We start from the raw sequence: 19540 nt of genomic DNA, 5'->3' as shown, positions 1-19540 counted from the left end.
CTGTTTTTCACTTTGTCTTTTTGAAAAATATTGCTCAGCATAGAATTTATAAACAATATGGATAATGCTTACATTTACGTAAATTTTATGTTGTTCTCAACATGTATTTAGTTTTATATGGTAAAAAATTTTTTTTGCCTTGTTCTTGCAGTGCCAGACTTGACCAAGCCTGCATCAGCCCAGTCTCCTGCCACTCAGAGCAGCTCTGCCTCCCCCAGCCCTGGACCCACCCCCTCCGCCTCCCCATCCCCAGCCACCTCGGGCCCTGGTAGTGCTGCCACCCCTTCACAGGGCGGCAACAATGCCAAGCGCCTGGCAGTGGCCAACGGACAGCCCACCTCCACTACCAGTTCTTCCTCCACCTCTGGCGGACCCAGTGCTGTTGGAAACGGCAGTACAAGTAGCGGGGGCGGATCCCAGGCGCCTCAACAGCAACCGCGCTACATGCCGAGAGAAGTGCCGCCGCGATTTCGCTGCCAGCAGGACCATAAAGTGCTACTGAAGAGGGGTCAGCCGCCACTGTCCTCCATGCTGCTGGGAGGGGGAGGAGGAGGGGATGGCCCCAATGCAAATGTGGCTGCTGTCTCAGGTAAACATTAGCAACATCGTTGATGTCATTTAGAACAGAGCCATCTCCTGAAGAGTTAATTTAGCTAATAAGAATGTAATATTAATATTTTTGACCGCAAAATTATAACTTGTGTTTTGTTTTTTATTCAAGATTCTGGTGCAGTTGCCTCCTCATTGGCCCTCACCTCATCAGTTGCTGCTTCTACTACTACTTCTAATTATGCAAATTCCATGTGGGGGGCAAGCTCAGGCAGCCAGCCCTCCTCTCAGGGCAAGGAGAAAGTGATTGTTGATGGGAACGACCTAGAGGAGTGGCCGAGCATTGCTGGCAGTGAAGGGGGGGGAGCTTCTTTTGCCGGAGCTGGAGGGGGCAGCAGCAACAACAACGGAATGTCTGTGAACAGCATCAGTGCCTCTGGCAACCAGTCTTCACCCACTTCCACTTTCTCTTTGCCCAATGAATGTATGCAGTCGTCCAACGGTGTGGCGTGGGGAACGTCTGCTTCCCAGGGTCATCTTGGAGGAGGGAATGCAGCTGGGGCTCTGCTACAGCAGCCCTCCTCACTTTCCAAAGCCTCCGCTGTGCCAGGGAGCCATGACACCAGTGGCCTCATTGATGGCAGCAGTGGGATTCCAGGTGCCAACTTCAATCCAAATGCCAACCCTTCGGCCTGGCCTGCCCTGGTGCAGCAGGATGGGCCTGCTGCTAAAGTGGAAGGAGGTTCGTCTTCCTTCCATCACCAGGGCCCTGGAGGGGCTTCATCTGCCAACAATTCTGCTTCTCTGGGATTAGGAAGCGGGTCAGTCGGGGTGCTGGGGGGTCACCCACCTTTATCTGTGAATCAATCAAGCACCCATCAGCACCAACTTCACCAAATGCAATCCAGAGACAGAGAGATTGGAGGGGGGAAGTGGGACAGCGAATCAGCGGGACCAAAAATTGCAGGGGGGGAAGGGATTGGAGGAGAAATGGACTGTGGTGTGGGAGGAGGTGGAATGAGTGTGGGAGACCATAGCCTCTCCTCCCCATGGAGAGGCCAGCCTTCTTACCCTGCAGCTAACTCCAAAACGGGTGCCTCAAAGACTGATGGTTGGGAGAATGGAGGAGGTGGCACAGGAGGGTTTGGAGCTGCTGAGAGAGATAATGGGACTTCGGTTTGGGGGTATCCAAGCTCCACTAGTGGGGTTAACACTTGGGGCAGTGGTGGAAGTGGGAGAAATAATAGTCAAACCTCCGGGGTATCTCAGGGAGGGTGGGGGTCATCAGGAGTTGGAGGGGATAAAGAGGTTTCTGGTGGTGATTGGGGTGCGAGCTCCACTGGTATTGGTGGAGCAAATCAGGGAGGAGAGGGAATGGGCGGAGCCTGCAGCAGTAACAGCAGCAGTAGTGGGGGCAGCACAGCTGGAAACCCCGCTGTCACTTCCCCTTCTTCAACAGCCACCACTATAACCAGAGCTTGGGACAATCAAAAAGGAGAGGGTGAAACAGGGGAATGGGCTGGAGGAGTAGGAGGACAGGGAGCACGCGCAGGTTCTTCATCCAGCGGAGGAAATTCCAGAAGTGGGGGTGTGCCTAACAGCAGTCGTCCTCGCCGCCAGGCACCTAATGCTGAAGCTGCCTTACAGAACCTGCTTAACCGGTCTGATCTGGACCCACGGGTCCTGTCCAACACAGGCTGGGGTCAAACACAGATCCGACAAAACACAGCCTGGGATGTTGAAGAACGTGGAGGACAGAGTAAATGTGGATCGTCATCAGCGGTATCAAAACAACCTTCTTCTCTTAGTGGGTGTTCTCAGTATTCTGATGGACCCAAGACCCTAATCACTGATTCGATGGTTCCAGGGGCAAGTCCTTCTCTGGTTCCATCTACTGGCTCGTCTGGAGAGGGCTGGGAGAGCAGCAGCAACAGTAGCAGTAGTGGGGCGTCTCTGTCTGGGAGAGCCCCACCACCTTCAGGATCAAACATTAGGAATCTTGGGGTCTCACTATCTGGGCCAGTGAGTACAACCGGTCCAGGTATGGGGTCAGGGGCAGTACCTGGACATAACCAGCTGGGGAAGGCTATAGGCTGGGGTGGAGGAGGGATGGGGCCTGGAGAAAGCCAGGAGGCCAAGGGTTGGGGGAATGATGAATGGAGAGATGGTAGTCGAGGAGGAAATGGGGGAGGATGGGGTGAACTTGGGCAGCAGAGTGATCCAGTAAGTGGAGGGTGGGGAGGAAGTCAGGAGGAGAAACGGAAAGGGAGTTGGAAAGAAATGGGTGGTAATGGTGGAGGAAATGGGTGGGGATCAGGACAGAAGGTTGGAACAGGCAGGGACTGGGGAGAGCAAGAGTCCAAATCAAAGAGTGGGGCAGGGGGATGGGAGGATGAGAGGAAGAATAGAGCAGGAAACTCAGGTGGGGATTCAGGTGTGGGTGGTTGGGGAAGCTGGGATGAAGGTGGTCCCCGGAGAACCTGGGGAGCAGGAGGCACAGGGGGAGGAGGGAGTGGAGGAGGAGGGATGGGTGTTGTTGGGGGCGTGGGGCCCAAACCCCATCAAAGTTGGAGTGAAGTAAACAAAATGCACCAGATGCCAAACAGCCAGTCGGGCACCATCACAGGCCCACAGGCACAACTGCAACAGCAACAATCACAGCCCCGCAATCAGCATCCACAGCTACAGCAAGCATTGGACCAAGGGGCTATACAAGGGGGCGGAATGAGGAAACCCGTCTGTCAAATCCAAAATCAGAACCAAAGCTCAAGTTGGACCGTCCCTGGTGGCCCCGAAGAAGGAAGTGGATCTGAACCAAGCGGCTGGGAGGAGCCATCCCCACAGTCTATAAGCAGGAAGAATGACATAGATGATGGAACTTCAGCATGGGGAGACCCAACCCATTACAACTACAAGTCGGTCAACCTGTGGGATAAGAACAGCGCCCCTTCTGGCCAGCAGCCACATGGTCAGGGTCATGCTCAGCACCAGCAACAGCAGGGACCTCCAATACAGCAGCAGCCCAACAGGCAGGCTGCTGGACTTGGAGGTAACAGAGACTTCAACTCTTGCCATGGACCCGGGAAAGCTTCAACTATGGGTAGGACATTGGGTAGTATTGACCTTAATAATGTGATTGATTGATTTTAAGTTTTCATGAAGAGTACAATTGCCTAATTCATATGTTTCTGGATTTTATAATTTAATTAGGAAATTATTTTTGAACATTTGCATTATATATTTCATAGTTCAATCAAAAATCAAAAATTAAAGTCCTGCTTACTCACTGCTTGACTGTAACTGCTCAGCTGACTTTGTGACCATATAGTGAAAGGAACCAATCAAAGGTTTACAGCTACAACTGTTTTTATAGGTTAGCTTAGACATTGGATTTAAATTTTGAACAACAGTTGTGTCCATAAAGGGTCTCAGTCAGGTTTGTCCATCTTAACCTGTTTTCCTGTGTTTCTGCAGGTCCGTCAGGCTGGGGTGGCACTTCTCCAACAAGTCCTACAGTAGACAACGGTACAGCTGCTTGGGGAAAGCCCAGTGACACCCCTACTGGTTGGGGAGACCCTGATGATGCTGGGGGGAAGACAACAGGCTGGGGAAACCCTTCTCCCAACCCTATCAAATCTGGTTAGAAAATTAACTAAATTTAAAGCAAACATGGCAAAACAGCCCTCATCTGTTCATAGGGCAGAGATTTAGAGGTTTGTGTTGGTTAGGCTAAAGAGAAATGATGCATATCATTTGCAACACTACTGTTTAATAGTTGGCTTGGTGAGACTGACTATAAAATTCATGTCTGATAATGCCATTAACTGTGACTTTCTTTGCAGGTTCAAAGTCTATCCAAGATGGCTGGGGGGACAAAGAGGGCTCCGTGGCAGCCTCGCGTAATTCGAGCTGGGAGGATGAAGATGAGGGAGGAGGCATGTGGAACAGTACAGGCTCCCAGGGAAGCAGCTCATCTTGGGGACAGGGAAGTAATGGAGGCTGGGGCCAAAGCCACACTGGGAAGAAGCCCAGTAACAAGGTGCGTTACTAGTGGAAAAAAATCCATCTGAGACTTGAAAAGTTATAGATTTATAAAAACAAAGGCATGATATTTTTGCTATTTGACTTTTATCTAGCTAAATCAAATTGACATTAAGAGCTCAGCTGAACTAACTAAAGTGTGAAGATGGTTGGCTGGTTGTAATAAATGAGGAAGTAGCAATAAAAGAAAATCCACTTAAATTTAAAGTTTTGCAAATTAACTTCTTGCAGAAGTAATGAAATTAAGTGATCATACCTTCACTATGTATTCCTCTCCCAGGGACCACTGAAGGGAGGTGGGGGAGACTCGTGGATGAGCCCCATTAACAGACAGCTTTCTAACATGGGACTGCTGGTAGGACAGAAAATGTCTTTGCATCATACTTACCTGAGTTTTATTGTGGCAGGACAAACCTAGCAATGTTAAACAGTTCATTTACAGTATGAGATTAAAATTTCCTTCTCAGTAAGGATGTTCATGATGAAAATTACCTTTTTTGCTCAACAGAACGATGAACCCAGTGGCCCAAACATGGACCTGGCTCCAGGTTCTCTCCAGGAGAAGAAGATGGAGGTGGACAAAAGGGGAATGGGAATGAACGATTACAATGGAGATATGAGGAAGGGAGGAAGAGCGGGAGGAGGCATAGTTTATCGCTCACCTGGTTCCAAAGACTCAACACCTGGGGAAACTGGGTCCTACTATGATAAGGTAACACCTCACTGCTGCCTTAGCAAACGTTGTTTCTTATGTCTCTCTTGCGTCTAGAAAATGTTTTGTCCTTTATCATTATTATTCGTTTCCTTTTGTGATTCTCTCTTTTCTTCTGGTTTTGTCTGTTTCTTCTTGTCTTAACCCTCCCTAACCACCCTCCACCACCACTCAAATTGGTCTTCCATTGGCTGTCACTGATAGACCTTGCCTTTGACCAATCAGGATGGGTGCCTTGGGGAGGAGGGTCCTTGCTCTCTCTACTCACCACCCACTGTCTACAAGCCCCATTCCCTCTTCAACCACACTATACCTTTTAGACAAGTAAGATAACCTCTCCTCTTGTTTCTGTCCTACCATCTTTACACCAGCTTCCTGTGGTGTTTTGGTGCAGTAATCATACTTAATGTATTTTGTGTCATCTCTCTACTGTTGTGGGTGCTTTGATGTATACTTTTTTTATTCTACAATAGGGGGGACACAGTATCTTTGGCAGTGGGGGAGGAATGGCACAGTCAAGACACCAGCCAAGTGTCCCTCCCATAAACCAGTCCCAAGGGATGCGGGCACAAGTGCCTCATCAGTTCCTGTCACCACAGGTACAAGCACTTGCTTTTCTGATTTTCTTCTTCTTTTTCGTCATCTTCTAGTTGCTGATATGTTTCTCACTTTGCATTCATACAGGAAGTATGTGGGTTGACCGTTGGTGTAAAACAGTATTGGTTGTGGGGGAGAGTCGTCTTGGTTGTTTATGTCTGTTGCTGCGAAACCAATGAAAAAGCAGAATTATTTGAGCTGGTATTATTAATTTATTGCCGTGCTGATTTCTCCAAGTTTGCTTGTGAAGGCAATTTTTGTTGCGCTTCTTGTTGTTACCATTAGTGTTCAAAGAACTATTTCCTTCAACATTTAAGAAAGCACTAGGCTCACTGTGGCTTGAATGAGAAAAATAAACAAAATTATCCCTGACCACCTACCGGCGGCAGATAGGAGACTGTGTGGAAACCTAAAATTACTGTGCTTGTTGAACAGGTACTGTAATAAAATACTTTTTTTACCTACTCAAAGTAACAGCAGACACCTAAATGATCTAGGTTTTTTTTTTTTTCTTTCACACGCTCTAACTTTCAGTCCCATATTTAAATCACCCTATCCAACCTACATACCCAACTTTGGTATTGCATGACAAGGCATTTTTCATTCCTCGACAGTATTAAGCAATTCGGTCAGTGCCATTATAGTATTGAAGTTTGCCCTGTAAACAGGGTTTACCTTGTAAACTTTTCGACATGTGTCTTATCTTTTTTTTTCCACTATATGACAATATAGATTTAGTAATAGGCTTGTCATTTCTTAGTCAGTGCAGTCCCTGGAGTGCTTGATCCCTCTTCAAAACTTATCCCGTTTTCTCCTGGCTATTAGTATTATTAGAGTATATAGTGAAAAATAAATCATGTCTATTCTTTTTAATCTGTTTCATTCTCCCACTTGGCTCCATTCACTTGTTAAGATTGGATAATGAGAATGCAATTATACTTTATCAAGGAGAAACTGAGGACTAATTTGGTTGCTAGTGGCCACAAAAGCGTTTCTGTGGTAACAGTTATGCCTACTTACTGTTGTGTCTGTCTCCAGGTACCAGGCTCCATGCTAAAGCAGATGCCCCCTCCCAGTGGAAGTGTGGGGAGTGTTGGCAGCGTGGGAGGAGTGGCAGGAGTTGCAGGCAGTGTCTTCCCTCCACAGCTGTCTCCCCAGCAACTTGCCATGCTCAGCAGTATCTACCCACCTCACATCCAGTTTCAGCTGGTGAGAAACTGCATAGTACATCTCTGAACGGTGCTGCTCTCTGGGTTCCATCACAGGCCTGCTGAGTCAGGATGTGTAATAAAGAAAAGATAATTTCACAGTCCTGAACAGACTGAAATGACACAATAAAATAATTAAAAAGTTGCAAAAGTTAGTACCCCCTTTTATGTTTCTCTTGTGTAAAAACATAATAATCATCTCATTGTAGCAGGTCTTAGAATTAGACAAATACAACCTCAGATGAATACCACATATCCTTTTCACTGAGGCATTATTTATTTAACAAACATAAAGCCAAAAAGAAAAAATGTGAGCAACACTAAGTACCAATAAACCATGATTTAGTAGCTTGTAGATCTACCTTTAGCAGCAACAACTTGAAGTAATCATTTCTTGTATGACTCTGATGTCACTGTGGACAAATTCTCCCATTCTTTGTTACCAGATTCCTTTAGTTCATCGAGGTTTTGGGGGCATTTACTTATGCACAGCTCTCTTAAACTCCTAACCAATGTTCCCTCTAATATTTCATGTGTCTGAGCAAACACACAAACTCCCTGAGCGGTCCCTTAGACCCCTGTGAGAAACATCAGACATGTGCACTGTGCTCACACCAGCATCGCATCTATCCAAGTTACATGGTTTATGAAAATAATTAAAGTACTGCATTTACAGTTCTGTTAGAATACTTTTTAATTAAGTTCTTTAGCCCACTTACAATTAAAATTACAAAAAATATTGTTCATGACCTGTGTATACTACACAGGTCATGAACAATGGGTTAACACTGATGGAAGTATAAATATTTAATTTAAACTATGGTAAAACATTAACTGCCAACCAAACCAAGCCAACTATAAACTCCAATTTTCAGGTTGGATGTTTTTTTTGTTTTTTTTTTTTGTGCTCCGAGCAGATTTCTCAGTTTAGAGGGATCACTGCTCTTACATAGCATTTTAATCTAGTTGTGGTTTGACCTTTTGACCATTCCATTCCATGTTTTTGTTTGTTTTTAAATTTTATATTTATTTTAGTTTTTAATGTGTCTTTTCTGATGTCCTCAGATCTTTGTACTGTTGCGTGACATAATTTCGAGCAATCTAAAGCAGACAGATTTCCTCACATTTGCCTTTAGATTACTTAAGATGAGTTCATGGTAGAATCAAGGTGCCCATATCCTGTGGCTGCAAAACAAGCCCAAATCCCCCTCCACTGCCCAAATGCTGTGTCTGGTTTTCATCAAACATGGCACTGAGCAATAAGGCGGCACAACTCCACTTTGGTGTAATCTGCCCATAGGACATTGTTCCAGAGGTCTCATATTTTGTTCAGATGCAGATTTGCAAACCTTATGCTTTCATGTTCTCCTGGCAACCATTCCAAATAATCCTTACTTCTTCAGTCTTCTTCTTATTGTGCTGTCATGGACTTTAACTTTTAACATGCTCAGTGAGCACTTGTATTTCTCTAAGAATTGTACGTTCTGACCTTTTGGGTAAATGTGCTTGGGACCAGGACTCCTAAATGCTTTCCAACTGTAAATAATCACTCTCACTGGAGAACATTGAACTGCTTATTGTTTGGAAATGTTTTTTAAAAACCTCCAGATTGATGTGCAGCAACAATTGCTTCTCCAAGACCATTGCCTATGTCTTTTCCTCTTGGCATTGTTCACCATTGTTCATTGTGTCTTTTTCAAATAATGTGGCACCACTTAAACATAGTCTTAAATTTCCTTAAAACCATTGTCTTTGGCTAAATAAAAGCATCCTTAGTGTTAGGAGAATTTGTCATAAAGTAGAGCGTTTGTAGAAACACTATGAAGTACACTTGAAGTACTTTAATAGATTACATCTCTTATTGTCATTGAAAAGGCCAGATCAGATTATTTCACCAATCTTATATCTGTGATTAAGAAAAATTCTAAAGTCTTATTTGAGAATCATTAAAAATATTGTCTCTCCCTCAGCTCCACAAGCATCTGTATCAGCTGACTGTAACAGATTTTAAAATTGCTTTGCCAGTAAAGTGCAGAACATCAGGAACAGTATTTGTCCTTCCTCACACACTAGTTCTAGAGGTTCTCCTTTCCACACTTGGTCCTGTTTTTCTCCTGTCACGCTACAGAACATTAAGGTATATTAAAAAAAGATGAAGCCCTCTTCCAGCCCTGTTGACATTGTTCCAACCACTTCTCTTTTAAATGTTACTGATTCACTTGGTCTTTGTCTGGTAAACATGATAAATTTGTCTCCTACTGGCATGGTCCCCTCCTTTTTTAAAACAGGCTCTAGTGAACCTCATTTTTAAAAAGCCAAACCTGGATCCTTCTAACCCTATAAATTACAGGACCATATACAGTATATGAATTGCTTTTCATGTCGACACTTTTAGAAAAAGTTGTAGCTCAACAACTTTCCGCTTTTCTGCATCATCATGAAATTTTGGACAAATCAGGTTTCCGCAAAATGCACCCAACAGAGACAGCCCTTTTTAAAGTGTCAAGTGACTTCTTGATGGTGGCGACTCAGGCCATTACACAGTGTCAGTTTTACTTGATCTAACCTCAGAGTTTGATACAGTTGATCATAACATATGATACATTGTCTCCAAAATGTTATTGGTTTGTCTGGATCTGTGCTTTCATGGTTTTCTTTGTATCTTACTGACAGAACTTTTTCTGTTGCGATAAAGCAGATCATGTCTGACTCAATGCCTCTGTCCTGTGAGTACCACAGGGATCAGTTGTAGGGATCAGGGTCCCTTGAAGTTTTTGTTGTATATGACACTTCTTGCTCAGATTATTCAGCGTTTTAAGCATGTGTCTTATCACTTACAGTCATGGCATAAAATATCGGCACCCTTGCAATTCTCTTAGAAAATTGTTTTGTTGTTTTGGAATTCACGTGCTTATTGTTTTCGTTTGCACTGCATTAACAAAAAGGAGCAAAAAAGAAAAGTCAAACTCAAAAATGGACTGGACAAAATTAATGTCACCTTGTCAAAATTGTAAGAAACTATTGCTTTTCAAGCATGTGATGCTCCTATATTTAGATACACCTGTTGCAAGTAACAGCTGTGGGCAATATGATAACACACTTGCAACCAGATAAAATGGAGAAACGTTGACTCAACCTTTGTGTTGTGAGTCACACTGAGCGTGGAGAAAAGAAAGAAGTGTAACGAGATGTCTGTGGATTTGGGAGAGAAAATTTAGAAACAAACATGGACATCTCAAGGCTACAAATCCATCTCCAGAGATCTTAATGTTCCTGTGTCCACTGTGTGCAATATCATCAAGAGGTTTACAGCCCATGGCTCTGTAGCTAACCTCCCTGGACGTGGATGGAGGAGAAAAATTAATAAAAATGACAACAGAGGATTTTTCAAATGGTGGATGAAGAACCCCACCACGGCTGACACAGAGGCATAAAAAAGCAAGAGTGGAGTTTGCCAAAACTTATGTGACAAAACCACAATTCTTCTGGGAGAACGTACTGTGGACAAATTAGACGAAAGTAGAGGTTTTGGTAAATGACATCATGGCAGTGCTTACAGAAAAAGGAATGACTCTTTCAAAGAAAAGAACCCAGTCCCTAAGCACGAAGCGCTGGAGAGTTCTGAAATGGCTAGCAGTAAGTCCAGATCTGAATCCCATAGAACACCTGTGTTTGGTGCAAACCAAAAACAATAAGCACGTGAATACCAAAACATTTGCAGCTGCAACAATTGTGAGAAGGGTTGTATTTTCTGACAGAATTGCAAGGGTGCCAATATTTTTCTTCATGACTGTATATGCTGATGATATTCTGTTATATTGTTCTTTCAGAGAGTCTCAGTTTCACTTGTTGTCTAGCATGTTGGAATATATGTCTTGTATTAAGAAGGGTTGGGCAATAACTACCTTCAACTAAATCCAAAAAAGATGGAGACTTGATCATAACCCCAGAAAAGAAAATTGCACAGAGCAGGCAACACTTTGGTCTCCTCTGTTCAGTCAAGCCTCAGGAACCACCGTGTTGTATTTGATCAATCAAAGTCCTTAGATCAACATTCAGGACAGGTGGTCAAAACTGTTATTTTCATCTATTTATAAAGTGATTTAGCAATGATCATACGTGCTTTTATCCCATCTCGTTTGGACTACTGAAACTCACTCTTTACTTTTCTTAACAAACATGTTATAATATCCCCTTCAGATTGAAGCTCAGCAGCAAGGCTTTTAACAGGAACCAGTTCAAGATCTCACATCCCTGTAGTTTTATAGTCTCTAGTCTCCAGTCAAATATAGAATTGGTTTTAAAATTCTGTTGCTCATTTATAGAGCCCTTCATGGCTGAGTACATCTCTGAGCAATTGACCCCTTATGGCTCCTCTAGAGCATTGAGGTCATTATGTCAAAATCTGCTTGTGGTCCCCAAAACCCAGTTTAAAACTCGGAGGGATCTATCTTTTTGGTCAGTGGCTCGTCCCTGTCTCTGCTTGTGGCTTATTATGCTGATTTTTATTTATTTATTTTTTAAAAGTAACTAAAGACACTCTTCAGATGAGCTTTTAGCTGACTGGGCTGTTTATGGTTGCATCTTTGTGTAGTTGTGTTTTAATTTAGATTTGCAGTCATATTGTCTGTATTATTTTTCTCTTTTTTTTACATTTTGTAAAGCACTTTGTAATTTTATCTGTGAAAGGAATTATATAAGTAAATGTAACTTGCGTGTATCGACGGAAGAGAAAAAATTCCATCTTCACTCTCCTAAGTCCTGTGGAAACAATAAGAGGGTACTTACATGCCCACATGTTTTGTTTGTTTGATTTTTGTTATTGGCTTTGTTTTGGTTTTATTTAATTTTAGAATGAAAGAGGGGTAGTAACTTTTGCACACACCTAGTGCGTGATGGGAATTTGAACCTGGAGGCTTCTGCATGCCAGCCTTACGTCTTACCCACTGAGCAACAAGACTGCTAGATGAAAAATATGTATGGGCTTAACAGAAGGAGAAACTGTCAGAATATGTCTTCTGAGCAACATTTTATTGAAGGAATTCAAATTGAAAATGCTGATATATATTTTAATCGAACAAACCTTTGCTACACGTTTGACTCACTGTCTAAGTATTTAGATAATGACCAGAGGATCCAAAAAAATGACTAAACGCTACAAAGCACTCAATGGATTAAAGCATTTATGAGTGCAAAGCTTAAAAATGATTATGCAGAGTGCATTTTTGCCTCTGTTACTATCTCACTCTTTTGATTCTGTTACTGTTTGGTTCTCTCTGTATATGTTTAGGCTTGTCAGCTACTCCTCCAGCAGCAGCAGCCACAACAGCAGCAACAACAGCTATTACAAAACCAGAGGAAGTTTGCACCAAACGTGCGACAGCAGGCTGACCCCCAACAGGTGCATACACACTTAAATATCATTATTATCTTCCTACTTCCCCTTCCCAGCTTCTGACTTGTGTTTTTGTCATGACTGCTAGTTGGCAAGGATCATGGCTGTGCTTCAGCAGCAAAGGCAGCAGCAAGTTGGAGGTTTAGGTAGTGCCTCCAAACTCTCCCCCTCTCACCATGGTGGAGTGGTAGGAGGACTTCAAAAACTGCCTGGATCTGATCCCCTACCCCACCCAAGCCTGGCAGGATCTATGGCTGACCTGCACCAGAAACCTCTTGGAGGATACCCCGGTAAGCATTTGTTCCTGCGCCAGGGGTATTTACAAAAATGTTATTGTAGTGCTCATGAACTACATGCCCAAAATCGGGATACAGTGAAATATTTTTCTATAATAGAACAAGTTGTTGTGTAATTTCATTTAAGCAGGTAAATATTAAAACATTAATTATCCTCATGTTTGCTCTGTTCTGTGCCTCCTCCTGTGAGCAGGGTTTTGCTCTGGGATGAATCTCCCAGGTCTTGACCTGGGTGGCTCAGTGGTAGGGGGTCCTGGAGTCATGAAGGACCTGGGTGGTCAGCAGTCCCGCTTCAAATGGATGATGGAGGGACACTCTTCACCAGACACATCCTCGCCTGAGAATGCATTCCACAAAAATGGTGAGCATTATCGTTTCTTCTCTTTTTATGCAAATGTTTTTGTTTAAAAAAAAAGAAATTGGAATAAAAGAACATTGGAGATAAGTTAATGTACTCATATTCAAGTATGTAAGAACTCCTCAGGTGTTCAGTGTAACATATCAATACCCACTGGCAACATTCCAGGTCCTGTTACCCCCATAAAGGCGCCAGGAGGCCCACCTTACAATATGATGGTTGGAGATGGGTTGGGTGAAAACTGGCATCGCACCCCTGGCAAGATGGTTACCAAGCCTCCCTCCACACCCAGCTGGCCCCCTGGTGAGTTACAAGTTTTGTTTTAATGGTGTTAAATTTGCAGCATCCTTTTAAAGTTTACATAAAGATCAGCCAGTATATCTTTCTACTCTACTCTCTAGTGCCCATACAGCTCCTAAAATTTGGAGTGATGACCTTTGGTATTTTACATGCTGAAGCATCATTTGTGGGTCTTATTGACACCATTTACTGTACTCTACTATATGATTGCTTAAAGGCGGTTTTTACAGATCACATTTTTGTTTCTCCTTCAGAGTTTCAGCCTGGCGTTCCCTGGAAGGGAATTGACCGTGTTGACCCTGAATCTGATCCCTACATGACCCCAGGGAGCATGATGGGAAACGCAGTATCCCCAAGTCTCAATGATAGTGAACACCAGTTGTTACAAGACAATACTGGTACGCAGTGAGCAGCTCCACTTCCCGTTTTTTCTTTTTTTTTCCTCTTTTTGCATTTCATTAATTAATGTATATGGATGCTATTTGTAGGAGTAGTTTTTAGTTACTCTGTGAATAAAGAATTGTATTTTTGATTTGGTTATAACCTGTGTCAGCAGATTCCACCCCTCCCCTGAACACCTTGCTGCCTTCACCTGGTGCCTGGCCTTACAGTGCCTCAGATAGTCCCCTAAACAACGCACACAACTCAGGTAACCAAACATGAACACATACTTTTCACTTCTGGGTTCTTGCTTTGTCTTGACTTTTTGTATAAGTAATGAAATGTTTGGCTATTAGGAAGCCAATTAGACAATTACACATGACAAATGGATAAAATTTGCTCTTCATTTGCATCAAATCCCTCAAAATTGTAAACAAATGATGTCAGAAATTGAACCTGAAAGAATCTGTTTTAGAAAACAAATATTATATTCCAGCAATTCTAGTTATTTAGCCCAGCTGTTCAGTATAATAAAAATAATAAGACAAATTGTGCATATACACTTTTATGCACAGCATAAGTAGACAAGCCGATTCATCTGAGTACAGCACATCAAATGCACCAGCAACTTCAAGACGGTGCACAGCATTAACAGAAAATATATAAGCTGAAGCTAGAGCTTATTACCACACAGCTTTTAAATGTATTTTAATTTTTTTCTGTGTGTGTGTCCTTTCATCTTATCCCATAAGATCAGGGTTACCACAGCAGATGATTAGTCCGCATGTTGATTTGGCACAGTATTTACGCCGGAAGCCCTTCCGCAAACAACCCTCCCCAATTGGGACTGGCACTGCCTGGCTGGGGTTGAGGATGGGCTGTCAGCAGTTTTCTTTTAAATGCGCAATATTCCCCATTAAGAAACACAGTGTATATATTATCATTTATCTTCAGATCCTAAAACCTGTATTTTGTAGTTCAGTAATATTTTTGCTAAATGTGTTCCCACAGTATCAAAGAAATAATTGTATTCATTTGTCGTCTCATTCTTGTTATTTAGCTTTTTAAATAGTTATAGTTATTATTGATTAAAAGTATTCTAGTCTGTTTATATACTTATTTTGTTTTGGTTTTTTTTTAGCTTCTTCTAAACTTTAACTTAAATTTTTGTCTTTCCCCTTGTCATGATTTTGATGGTTTTGTCAGGATGTCAGCCTACACCGTGATGTTTAAAATGCTAATATTTTTGCTAATACTCACAAATGTTCCCCTGAATAGACACTTGGATCAGAAACTTTTTCTCTTTTCTGCTTCTCAACAGCAAAGTACACTGACTACAAGACCAGCTGGCCACCAGAGCCCATTGGACACAAGTCATCGTGGAAATCCAGCCGTGGCAGCAGCCAGACCCAGCTGTCACGCCCACCTCCAGGACTTCCCAGTCAGAAGCAGCCATCAACTTCCCCTTGGTCAGGAGGAGCCCCTCGATTGGCTGGACGAGGCTGGAGCAGTAGCTCAGGCTCCACTGGTAATTCCCTAACATATTTTTTGTGACATTTGGGTTACTGGGTTCTTTCTGTACCACAGCTGACTTTAATATACACAGGAGATAAAACGATTGGCTCTAATTGCTTACATACAGCACACTGCTCTTTTTGTTCATGTTGATTTGATTTGAAGAGCAGCAAAGCTCCAGTTAAAGCATGAGGGGAAAATTCATTTATTACATTTTAAAATTAGGGGGGAGAAGCAGAGTAGGATTGTGAGTAAGGATTGTTTACAGTGAATGTGGTAAACTCATTTTTGTTCTCTTTGTCTACAGCCTCGACCTGGAGTGACGGCAACTCTAGGGAAAGCTGTTGGTTGGTGCTCAGTAACCTCACACCACAGGTACGCATGCAGGGCTGACTGGGCTCTTATGGTTGCATCTTTGTGTTGTCATTTAAATTTGAAGTTTTATTGTCTGTATTATTTTCTCTTTTTTACATTTTGTAAAGCACTTTGTGATTTTATCTGTGAAAGTAACTATATAAATAAATATCACTCACTTAAGTGTATCGACAGAAAAGTATAATTCCATCTTCACTCTCAAATCATCTTGTGGAAGCAATAAGGGGGTTTGTTTGTTTGTTTTTTATTTTCTTTTTGGCTTTATTTTTGAAAAAATGTAGAATGGCACAGTGGAAAAAAGTTATATGTTGTTCATCCCACTATGACCACATCGTTTTTATTAAGTCTTTACTTACAAATACATAGAATGAAAGAGGGGTACTAAATTTTGCACACACCTGGTGTGTGTGTGGTGGGAATCTGAACCTGGAGACTTCTGCATGCCAGCAGAAGGCACGTCTTACCCACTGAGCCACAAGACTGCTAGATAAAAAACATATGTATGGGCTTAACGGAAGGAGAAACTGTCAGAAAATGTCTTCAGAGCAACATTCTATTGCCAGTTTTATGTTTAATTCAAAAACTTTTTTGAAGGTATTTAAATTGAAAATGAGATATATAGAACTTTGCAAAAACATACATCAGTTTATTAGTCTTATATTTAACTTGCACTGTTGTCAATTGTGTTTATTCCTGTAGATTGATGGTTCCACTCTGAGAACCATCTGCATGCAGCATGGTCCACTTTTGACTTTTCACCTTGGCCTGACCCAGGGCACTGCTCTGATTCTCTACAGCTCCAAACAGGAGGCAGCCAAGGCCCAGAGCGCTCTCCACATGTAAGACTGTCCGCTTCTCTCATGGCTTCATGTTTACTATGTAGCTGGAAACCAGAAAATCCTCCAGGAAGTTACTGGTTCTGGTCAAGAAATAGTCTATCGTGAAACAATGTCTTTCACACTGTTTTTGTGTGTGTGTGTGTGTGTGTGTGTGTGTGTGTGTGTGTGTGTGTGTGTGTGTGTGTGTTCAGATCAAGCAAACTAGATATAAATTATTCGCTTTTTTCGAGTGTTATTTGTTTAGTTTTTTTTTTTTTTGTACTATGTCAGAGCCAACCTAGCTCTTTCTCTCTGCTTTCAGTTGTAAAACTGATGTAAGGTTATTATCCTAATAATTACATTACAAAACCAGCCTTGTTTTGTTTATTTTTTAAAAATCACGGATTTGTGTCACATGTTTATAAATATACTATATTTATAAGTTTTTGGCTTTAATTCAGAAGGTTGAAAATAAAACTTTGATCATTTTAAATATTACATGATGTTTGAGTGACCAGACAAATTTTAATATTTCACAGGTGTGTTCTGGGTAACACAACTATTTTGGCGGAGTTTGTGAGCGAGGAGGATGTGGCTCGCTACATTGCACATTCCCATGCTGGAGGAGGAGGGAGCGGAGGAACCACACCTGGCTCTTCAGGATCCGGGCCTACAGCAACCTCTGTGGTGGGGGCTAATGGTAATGGAGGGATCTGCGAGAGAGGTGGAGCAGGAAGTAGCAGTGGGGGAAGTGGAGTAGAAGGAGGTTCCACGGCTGGAGGAGCAGGAAATGTAACCACCGGCTCTGGATGGCAGAGTCTTGACAGCACAGGCAGCTCATCAGACCAGTCAGCCACCCAAGGGCCCGGGCTGGGCATTTTTGCCCAGTGGAGCAACAATGGAACTGGAGTGGGGGGGGCAGGAGGTGTTGAGGTTGGAAGGCAGGCTCTATGGGGGGGAATGGGTGGAATGAGTGGGATGAGCGTGGCGGGGTACCCCAGCAGTAGCCTCTGGGGTTCCCCAGCACTAGAGGATCGTCACCAGATGGGCAGCCCTGCTTCACTGCTGCCAGGGGACCTGCTGGGTGGGGGTGCTGAATCCATCTGAGGGTCCGACTGACACACACACACACGCACACAAATACCTTTACACCCACATTATAATACTTATGTCAGTCTGTATTTAGATACAGAGATGACATTAATTAAAGCTACACTGGTCATCCAACACAGACCCTCAACATTCATACTTCGCACAGGCTACATGCAGTACATGCACACATTCTCGAACATACACATTAAACCGCTTAACTTTAAATGAAGACAACAGTAAAACTTGAAAAGGGGGAAAAAGGCGAAATCCATTAAACTCTTTAGGACTCAACTGGACAGCTCTTTGTCTTTGTACTCCAAATCCCACCATCTGCATTCAGAGACCCGATCACTCAGGCATGTACTGTAGACAGGCTCAGACAGAGTCGTCCATGTCAACAAGTTTAGCTATTGCTGTTTTTAGTGTGCCACTTTTTTCTTTTGTATTACTATTTAATGGTTGAATCTCAAAAATCAGACTTGCGGACTGAGCCCTTGTAGAGACGTGGCTGGTGATCTTCTGAGTTCTCATGTATGGAAGCTGGAGAGTGGGGAAGGATCTAGACTTTGTATGGAATTTGAGACAGCTCCACACTACTGAGTAAAATGGACGATCAGCAACCTTTGAGATCTGGCAACGGAGAACATTTTTAGTAGGTACTGAAACCTCTACCTTGGTGGAAATTTGCCATCAACATGGGACCCAGGGTAAAAAAAAAAAAAATCAAAACAAAAACAACATTAGCCAAACTTGCACTATATGCCTCTGGGTTTGTTGTTGACACATGCTCCACAAATCCCTCCATTTTTGAAACAGAGCTACAACACAACTATACAAACCTTACAGGACAACTAAATGTTACAACAGCAGTGGCCTTGGCTAACACCCAGCGGCCAGCCGCCTGCCATGTCAGCAACATCACACTTTCTCATCAGTTACACACTGCTCTTATATTTGACAAGCAACATTGTATCTCCTTGTTGATGTACGTCAGGTGTTAATCTTTTTTTCTGTTTTAAAAGAAAAATGTGTGAAACCTTGTGGAAAATCCAGAGATGTCCTTCTTTTTGCCCTTCAAACACTGACCTCGCTATTGTATTTTTTTCTTACTCAAGAAATCAAGTTGGTTATTATATATTGTCATAATGTTAATGACTATGATCACTTATTTACTAGCTGTACAAGGTGCCCTCCTGCCTGCCTGTGTGTGCATGAAAGAAACGTTGACAGTATGATAGAATGGAGGAGGATGTGATGAAGATGATGCTATTGGAAGTGTGTGTTATTGCAACAATATTGAATGTTTATTTTTTTTCTTTCTTGTCCATGAGAGATTCACAAGAGTGTGCGTGCATGCATGAGTGTGTGTTTGTGTGTTTGCTTTTGAACACTTATTTGCTTCAGACAGGGAAGTGAATATCTGTTAAATCTGACAGCTTGCATTTACAAAGGAAGGGTGTCTCTGTTTGGATGTATGTGATTGAGTGCTTGACTGGATATTGTGATGGCTAAAAGTTCAAAAACATTGGCACTATTGCATATGTCTCTAAAGTTGTGTTGGTTTTTTTAGCAGCATTTTGTTCATGTTTGTAATTTTTTCTTTGGTCTGTCAAAATGCAATAAGAGAATGGCTATTTAGTTTTTAAGACGAAGCAACCAATTGAAGGCATTTCTGTTATGCCAAAACCTACAATACCAAGCTGAGCTGGAACAGTGTTTTACAGACACGTTAAAGACATTACTTGTTATTATTTGTTTTTTCTTTTGTAATGTATCAATTTAAATTAAGTCAGTCTTTATTATCACTCCTGTTCAGGATGTTTTCATTTGTTTTAGATGTTACAAAATGGAGAGGAAATTAATTTAAAGCAGAAAAGAACAAGATAATAAAGGTTGAATTGAA

General features: G+C 42.5%; 1 protein-coding gene across 3 annotated transcripts in view; it reads left to right on the top strand.

The window, feature by feature from the left end:
* tnrc6ba (trinucleotide repeat containing adaptor 6Ba) overlaps positions 1–19540 on the top strand; it is a 23136-nt gene extending 3596 nt beyond the window's left edge. Inside the window, exons 4-22 of one of the 3 annotated variants that reach the window (XM_067487269.1) lie at positions 152–589; positions 722–3649; positions 4024–4188; positions 4392–4588; positions 4871–4945; positions 5099–5302; positions 5528–5626; positions 5776–5901; positions 6938–7108; positions 12398–12508; positions 12591–12792; positions 12992–13159; positions 13325–13459; positions 13711–13854; positions 14013–14105; positions 15159–15365; positions 15660–15727; positions 16427–16566; positions 17085–19540. In XM_067487269.1, the coding sequence (XP_067343370.1) occupies positions 152–589; positions 722–3649; positions 4024–4188; positions 4392–4588; positions 4871–4945; positions 5099–5302; positions 5528–5626; positions 5776–5901; positions 6938–7108; positions 12398–12508; positions 12591–12792; positions 12992–13159; positions 13325–13459; positions 13711–13854; positions 14013–14105; positions 15159–15365; positions 15660–15727; positions 16427–16566; positions 17085–17652 (6239 nt within the window). In that variant the 3' untranslated portion in view covers positions 17653–19540. Of the gene's footprint in view, positions 1–151; positions 590–721; positions 3650–4023; positions 4189–4391; positions 4589–4870; positions 4946–5098; positions 5303–5506; positions 5627–5775; positions 5902–6937; positions 7109–12397; positions 12509–12590; positions 12793–12991; positions 13160–13324; positions 13460–13710; positions 13855–14012; positions 14106–15158; positions 15366–15659; positions 15728–16426; positions 16567–17084 lie in introns of all 3 variants that reach the window. The other 2 variants (XM_067487268.1, XM_067487270.1) reach the window with 2 other exon arrangements.

The sequence above is a fragment of the Channa argus genome, chromosome 20 (assembly GCF_033026475.1).
Source record: "Channa argus isolate prfri chromosome 20, Channa argus male v1.0, whole genome shotgun sequence".
Classification (NCBI taxonomy): domain Eukaryota; kingdom Metazoa; phylum Chordata; class Actinopteri; order Anabantiformes; family Channidae; genus Channa; species Channa argus.
Note: the sequence above shows the minus strand (reverse complement) of the source record. Positions and strands in the feature narration are given on the sequence as shown.